General features: G+C 49.8%; 2 protein-coding genes across 3 annotated transcripts in view; one reads left to right on the top strand and one right to left on the bottom strand.

Annotated features, from left to right (window-relative positions):
- Positions 1–2451: 2451 nt before the first annotated feature.
- Positions 2452–3441, top strand: LOC119275379. Of its 2 annotated transcripts, none has more exons than XM_037556195.1 (2): positions 2452–2700; positions 2897–3441. In XM_037556195.1, exons 1-2 carry the CDS (start codon positions 2557–2559, stop codon positions 3200–3202), a joined length of 450 nt encoding a protein of 149 aa, XP_037412092.1. In that variant the 5' UTR covers positions 2452–2556; the 3' UTR covers positions 3203–3441. The 2 variants fall into 2 exon arrangements, with proteins under 2 accessions (XP_037412092.1, XP_037412091.1); XM_037556194.1 differs by having other exon boundaries at positions 2461–2810.
- Positions 3442–5047: 1606 nt separating this feature from the next.
- Positions 5048–7445, bottom strand: part of LOC119279439 (probable RNA-dependent RNA polymerase 3) — a 10534-nt gene continuing 8136 nt past the window's right edge. Inside the window, exons 8-9 of the mRNA XM_037560672.1 lie at positions 5534–5712; positions 5048–5462 (exon numbers count right to left, since the gene is read on the bottom strand). Of these exons, the coding sequence (XP_037416569.1) occupies positions 5217–5462; positions 5534–5712 (425 nt within the window). The 3' untranslated portion in view covers positions 5048–5216. The remainder of the gene's footprint in view (positions 5463–5533; positions 5713–7445) is intronic.

Here is a 7445-nt window from a genome sequence, read left to right as displayed (position 1 = left end):
TAGCAGGCGCGGGTGTGGTGGGCCTAGGGCAAGGAGCCGGCCCAAAGACCGGGGACCGGCCCAACAGGCCCATCCCCACGGGCGCGCCCAGAGAGCGGCGAACCGGGCTGGCCACCAGGCCTTGGCGGCCTACCAGCCCACGGCCCAAGATCCCAGGGCCCATCGGGAGGGTACCCGCGCGAAGGGTTTCCCCTCAACGTGCAGGCGCCGCCGCCGCCGTAGTGATGGCCGGGAAGGGAGGTTGTCGGTCAACCCGAAGACGGCGGAGCAAGCTGGTCGCCTGGACCTGGAGGGCGGAAGACCCGAAGCAAGCAATAAACGGCCGGAACGACGATGAACGAGCGAAGGAAGTAGCCGGCCATCACTGCGCGGGTGTGGTGGGCCTAGGGCAAGGAGCCGGCCCAAAGACCGGGGACCGGCCTAACAGGCCCATCCCCACGGGCGCGCCCAGAGAGCGGCGAACCGGGCTGGGCACCAGGCCTTGGCGGCCTACCAGCCCACGGCCCAAGATCCCAGGGCCCATCGGGAGGGTACCCGCGCGAAGGGTTTCCCCTCAACGTGCAGGCGCCGCCGCCGCCGTAGTGATGGCCGGGAAGGGAGGTTGTCGGTCAACCCGAAGACGGCGGAGCAAGCTGGTCGCCTGGACCTGGAGGGCGGAAGACCCGAAGCAAGCAATAAACGGCCGGAACGACGATGAACGAGCGAAGGAAGTAGCCGGCCGGTCGGGGAGCAGGAGGGTCGGGCCGAGACTTGCCGGACGGGAGGGAGAGCGCGGCGCGGACGGGCGCCACGTAATCCGAGCGGGACCGAAGTCTGAGCGGCCGGCGACCCCCCATGACCTGTGGCGGCGCACTCTCGATCCAGTCCCCTACAAAGCACCATCCTTTGTGTCGGTCGTCAACTACATCGGTGGCAGCCTCCGCGAGCCCGCGCCCGATCCTCGCTCGTGGGAGGAAGGGGCGAGGGCCGCGATGGTGGGCACAGCAGACGCGGCGAGAGCCAGGCAGCGAGGGGGAGAAGAGGGGACGGGGGGCGAGCGTCGGCGGAGGAGGCATCCTCGTCCGCGAGGTCAGCCCACCGGATCCGCACCGGCGCAGTCCCTTGCGGGGCGGCAGCGAGGGACCGGGTGGGCGAGAGGAGCGACGGAGAGGAGGGAGCTGACGCGGAGAAGGTGGCGGGGGCGGCATCCGGCGGAAGCGCGAGCGAGTCGCCCGGGGGCGCGGTCGCAGGAGCCATCCGCACCAGCATCTCTCTAGACATATTATCTTCAATTCTTGATTATCATATACAGACAAAGGGTGATGAAAAGAAAGGTGAAATGAGAACCTTACATTTTTTTAAGTAAGAGGGTGCTTGGATACGTTTTAGTCTCATGACTAAAAGTAGTGAGACTAAAATTTGCTTGCCTCACCCATGCTTGGATCCAAATACTAAAGAGACTAAAAATCAAGTTAATGAGCATTTATTATCCTTCAAACGCTCCAATCCAGAACTCGCATGTGTTGAAGGAGAGGAGTTAAATGAGGAGAGAGAAGACTATTTCATATTTTAGTAGGTTTCCTCTGACTAAAAAATTTTAGCCTCAAGACTAGTCATAGCCTCTCTTTAGTCAGGGGTGCTTGGAACTTTAGCCTCTAAAAGAAACTAGGATCCAAGCATCCTCTAAGTAGAGACTACTCTCTCCGTCTAGGTGTGTAAGTCATCTTACGTAAACCAAATAATCCCAAAACACTTAGGCGCGATGCATTCATTTCTACCTCATTTCTTGTTTCTTGACATATTAATCAATAAGAGATGAGAGATGTGCATGCTTTTAATGACTTGAGACTACCAAACACGACATGCAGTGGTTAGTTTATTGCATGCAATGCTATTAATTAGCAAATAAACATTAAGGTCTCTCGTTTTCCCTACTCCTTGGTCACCGTGCACAACCTAAGATGACTTACTCAACCAGATGGAGGGAGTAGTGTTCTTGTGCGGCGAAGCACTATAATAAAGGACAGTAGATTTTTCTGGTTTTTTGGTCCATCCACATTAATAATATAACAATTGAAATTTTCGTGCGCACACTCCTGTTATTGGGCCTCAGAAAACAGATTGATTAGTTTTATTAAATAGTCTCACCTCACTCCCCTTACATCCAATTGGGCCAGTTTATATAAATATTTATGTTTTCTAGGTAGACACATCCACCTCCCGATTAAATATGTGAACCGATTAAATATGTGAACCGAAGGGTGATAGAAAAACAAGGAAAGAGAATCAGTATTCTTGAGATGCATCCATAATTAAAGGAGGAAGATGCCCTTTGGAGCACAAATTAAAACGGGATTATGAATATAGGGGACTGACTATATAGTGCATGGAAAACATTAATAATCATCTGACTTACCTTTCTCTCTTGTAAGCCTCCTTCTCTACGTGCCACGTGCCGCGTCAGGCTGCGGCTGCCCACCGCTTCGCTCCAACCTTATCTCATCTCTAAAACGCAGCTCCTCCACTCATTTCTTCTTTTCTTTCTTCCTCTTACATCCCATCACCAAGAGATTAGCCATGCCGAGCAGCCGAGCACCACCACAACAGCTAGGAAGATGGAAGAGCTTTGACGCCGGCCGTCGGCACCAACAGCCGGAGCTCCTCCGTTGCATCGCAGGAGGCGGCATAGTTGCAAAGCAGCGCCCATTGAGGGGAGCCATGGTGAGCACCACCACAGCAGCGGGGGAAACGGGAGGTGCTGCCGGCGATACGAAACGGCGCTCGTTGACGAACGCCGGTGCTGCAACGCACCAACGCGTCGATGGCCGCCAGTATGCGACACAACAACTTGTCCACGGCCATCACGGTGCGTTGCAACCTCGTCCGTGATGCAATGTAACCTTGCGTGCCGTTGCAGTACTCGAGCGACGGCGGGGGAGCTGCAATGGAGCGCTCGACGCCGACGGCGGAGCTGCAATGGAGATGCTCGACGCAGGCGCGGAGCTGCAATGGAGCGCCTGACACCGACGGCGGAGCTGCTCGACGCAGGCGGCGGAGCTGCATTGGAGCGCTCGACGCAGGCGGCGGAGCTGCAATGGGGCTGCAAGTCGTCGGCTACGGAGCTGCAATGGAGCGCGTCGGGTCCCGGTGCTGCATCGCTGCGCTTGCGGCTGGCTTGGTGCAGCGTCGCCGGCGCCTCTTTGGGGGGAGCCCATTGCAGTGAAGCGCTGCTGCCACGCCTTGGGTCTACGGTGTTGCCATGACCGGCGGCGGTAATGCGTTTGCAAGGCGAGAAATGACGCTGGGCCGAGCCTGGTGCTGCAAACGAGCGCGGCATGGCGGCTACGACTACGAGCTAGTTCAGGGCCGCTCGCCGGAGCTTTTTTTTCGAAAGTACGCCAATGATGTATCTTAGCTTTATAGAAGACAGAAAGTTTAGTTACAAGACGCCATTACAAGATGCGAACATTCCCAATGACACACCAGCTCCACACCAACTAAATGCACTATGACTACTCTCTCACAAATTGATATAAGGCTGCTGGCCATAGTGGGGGTAACATAAATAGTATCATGCACTTGGGACTTGTAAACATGCTTATGTGACAGACAATTAAAAAAGAAAGAGATGGTCATAGTAACATAGGTAGATACTGTAACATAATAAATGTGATGCTACTATGTTCATGCATGACAATAAATGAGACCACCTATGATACTAATCTATGATACTATGCACTATAAAGGTAGTAATATAGACTAGTAACATATGCATGTTAATAGTCTAAGTTACTCCCCACTATGACCAGCCTCCGACTTCGAATCCTGCCGCTCTCCAATCCTTAATGCCTTGGAGTACTTGCTCAACTAACTGTGGGGGTGTTTTTTGTTGATGTGGTCGGTTGAACACTCTAGCATTCCTTTGCTTCCACAACGCCCAAGCCATCCCTATGATGAAGGAGTCGAATCCTCGGATGGCCCTTCCTGTGAGATTTCGTCGTTGCTGGAGCCACCAGTCTTGGAACCTGCTCAAGTTCGTCGGGAGGTCGATGTTTATCTGAAAGATGTCGAAGCATCGGTGCCAAACCTCCCTATCATAGACACATTAGACAAGAATGTGGTCTACGTTATCCTCCTCTTGCAGGCAAGTGAAGCAGGCAGAGGGCTGATCTTGCAAACCATGTCGTGCTCGCCTATCCGAAGTCCATAATCTGCTCTGCACCGCTCCCGGAGCTCACCGCACCTATCTCAGGGATCCCGTGTGCGTGGGGATTTTTTTGATTTGGCAGCGACGCGAGGAAGACGAGGCCACGCGCGGCGTGCTCGTCCGTGCGTGAGAGCGACGCGGTCTAAGTTGACCGATCCAACGTATCGAGGGCTTTTGATCGGACGGCTGGAACCTGACTTATTTCCTAGGGAAATAAGTCAGATGATTCGTAGCAGACGCCATAGTACATCGATAAAACTCCTTGATCCATTTTGTCTGCCAATCTATTTCTTTTTCCTTGGGGTCAAAAAATATTTCTATTGTTCTTCGCTTCTTGCATGAGTTATTGTTATTATTAATAATTGATTTGTAAAATTAATGGCAGATTGGTGTAATTTCACTGAATTCGAATTGTTTTATTTTGGGCTATAAATTCTATAACTTTTTTGTTGAAACTCAGGATATGCATGAAAGCTCTACAAAAGGACGACAGTGGTCAATACGCAGGTAGTATCAACAATTCAGCACGTAATCTAATACTCCATACCAGACACACACACACACACATACACATGCATCAGGTTTAGGGTTCACAAAATCCACTCACGGATATCGCTAGCAAAAGTAGCAAGGGCACCATAACACGCTTGTGACTGAACCGCGGAGCTCACGTGACCAGTGGCGGAGCTTGAGCCGAAACTATGGGGGGGCTGTGGGCTGGAGGGGGGGCAAATGTAACTATTTTAGCTGATTTTTAGTTGAAAACATGCTTAATACAAAGAAATATATACTCCCTCCGTTCCTAAATATTTGTTTTTCTAGAGATTTCAACAAGTGACTACATACGGAGCAAAATGAGTGAATCTATATTTCAAAATATGTTTACATACATCCGTATGTTGTTTTCATTTGAAATGCCTAGAAAGACAAATATTTGGGAACGAAGAGAGTAGATGTTTTCTTGTGAGCTGGGGGGGGGGGGGGCATGGCCCAGGTTGGCCCCCAAGAAGCTCCGCCACTGCACGTGACCTCAACGGTTCTTCTTGAAGGCGTCCCGGAGGACGGACTGCGAGCAGAGCACCGTCTCGCCGCCACGCTTGATCGCGTGCAGATGGCACAGTGCGTGGCCGGCGACCTTCCACGCAAAGCCGCACAATGTAGCCTTGTTCTGTCTCCGCGCGTACTCGTAGACGATCTGGTAGATGGCGCAGGCCTCGCCGAACACCTCGTTGTAGTTCCTCAGGCTGTCGTCGAACTCCTCCGCGTCGTACAACATCTGTAAGGGTAACCGGGTCAGAGTTTTTCACGGGAGCCAATCTCTGCATATTGACTACGCAGGATGCTCACCCGCCTATACTTCTGGTAAAGCTTCGTAAACCCCGCGTCTCTCTCTTCTTTGCTGTACTTCTTATCGCAGAAGGCTGTGCTTTCTCCTCGATATTCGTCGTAAGGCCTTTTCCACTCCTCCTTGCGCTCTTTGGTTACCCCCACGGCCACCTCTGTAAAGCACGCCAGGGGCGATATATCTGAAAAACATAATGGATATGGGAAACATATCAAGGGTAGGCACAGTCATGATTGTGTGCATCATGATGATGCAGAGACCGGGGCGGCGTGAACCCATATTCAACAAAAGAAAAGATAAGCAGAGTCTGAAAAGGTGGATTCGTGTATGCCACACCCAATCAATGTCATGATAGCAGAGTCTACGGAAAACAACTTAACCTATTGTAACAGAGTTCTGTTAAAATCTTTTCAAAAGCTATGAATACTAGGGTTTCCCCTATATGTGACAGAGTTATCTCTCAAAACCAAGCTGGGTTTATTAAAGGGAGATTTATACTAGAAAGTGTGGTCATGGCTCATGAAGTGATTCATGAGATCCATATAACTGGCTCTAGTGGCCTGGTGTTAAAGTTGGATTATGAAAAAGCCTATGATAAGGTGAATTGGGATTTCCTTGTGGAAATGCTTAAATCTAGAGGTTTTGGTGAGAAATGGATAGGTTGGGTCTGTAGTTGCCTTCATCAAGGGACTTTTGCTGTTAAAATTAATGATACTATAGGTCCTCATTTTGTGGGAGGGAAAGGTCTAAAACAAGGTGACCCTTCCTCCCCTCTCCTCTTTAACTTAGTGGCTGATGTTTTTTCTAAAATGTTGAAGAAAACTACTAGCCATAATTTGATTAAAGGGCTTATGCCTCATGTGGTGCCTGGCGGTGTGGTCAGCTTGCAATATGCTGATGACACCCTACTTTTCTTAGATGCCTCTATTGATCATGCTAGAAACTTAAAATGGATCTTAGCTTGTTTTGAAAAACTGTCTGGTCTTTGCATCAACTTTCATAAAAGTGACTTGCATACCATCAATATTGATGAGGAGACTGCTAATGAGTTTGCCCAAATTTTCTGTTGCCAAATTGGGGAATTCCCTTTTAAATATCTTGGTGTCCCCTTACACTTCAAAAAACTCAGGAGAGAGGATATCCAACCTATTATTGATAGAATTATCAGAAATATTGCTGGGTGGTTGGGGAGAAATCTTTCTTATAGAGGAAAATTGATCTTACTTACCACTTGCATTGCTAGTATTCCTTCTTACTTAATGTCCATTATGAAATTCCCTAAGTGGGCAATTGATGCTATTACTTCTCAAATGTCTCACTTTTTCCGGGGTGATGTTGGGGATATCATAAATATCATCTAGCCAAATGGGGGCTGATCTCTCAAAAGAAAGAGTGGGGTGGTTTGGGTGTCCCTGATCTTAGGGAGTTTAATATGTCTCTACTTGCTGCTTGGAGCAAACGTTTCTTTGATGATAGAGATAGTGAGTGAAAGAAACTGCTTAGATATAAATATAATGTGGACAGGCCAAATATCCTTTGGTCCAAAACTGGGGTGGGCTCTCCTTTCTGGAAGAGCTTTACCAGGGCCTTTTCTACTGCCAAGACCTTCTATAGGTGGATCCCTGGGGATGGGAGGAATATTTCTTTCTGGCATGATACTTGGGTGGGTGATTTTTCACTCAAGACTAGATTTTGGGATTTGTTTGTTATTTGTCAGCAACAAGATGCCTCTTTGGCCCAGGTTTAGGATGGGGAAAACTTGCAGCTGACCTTTAGGAGATGTGTAAATGAGGCTACTCTGTGCTCCTGGAATGAGATGCTCAGTGTGATTAAAGGTGTTGCTTTATCCAACATGGCTGACAAGCCTGTGTGGACTTTAGAAAGTAAAGGAGTGTATTCAGTGAAATCTGTGTA

This window comes from Triticum dicoccoides, chromosome 3B (genome assembly GCF_002162155.2).
Source record: "Triticum dicoccoides isolate Atlit2015 ecotype Zavitan chromosome 3B, WEW_v2.0, whole genome shotgun sequence".
Taxonomy (NCBI): domain Eukaryota; kingdom Viridiplantae; phylum Streptophyta; class Magnoliopsida; order Poales; family Poaceae; genus Triticum; species Triticum dicoccoides.
The sequence above is the reverse complement of the archived record's forward strand: the minus strand, read 5'-3'. Positions and strand labels throughout refer to the sequence as shown.

What these genes read in the sequence shown, in the direction of transcription:
- LOC119275379 (XM_037556194.1), top strand. Translation starts at nt 2,557, where the DNA reads ATGCCGAGCAGCCGAGCACCACCACAACAGCTAGGAAGATGGAAGAGC. An exon ending in CAACGCGTCGATGGCCGCCA is followed by an intron (nt 2,811 to 2,896) that starts GTATGCGACACA and finishes GTGCCGTTGCAG; the next exon opens with TACTCGAGCGACGGCGGGGG.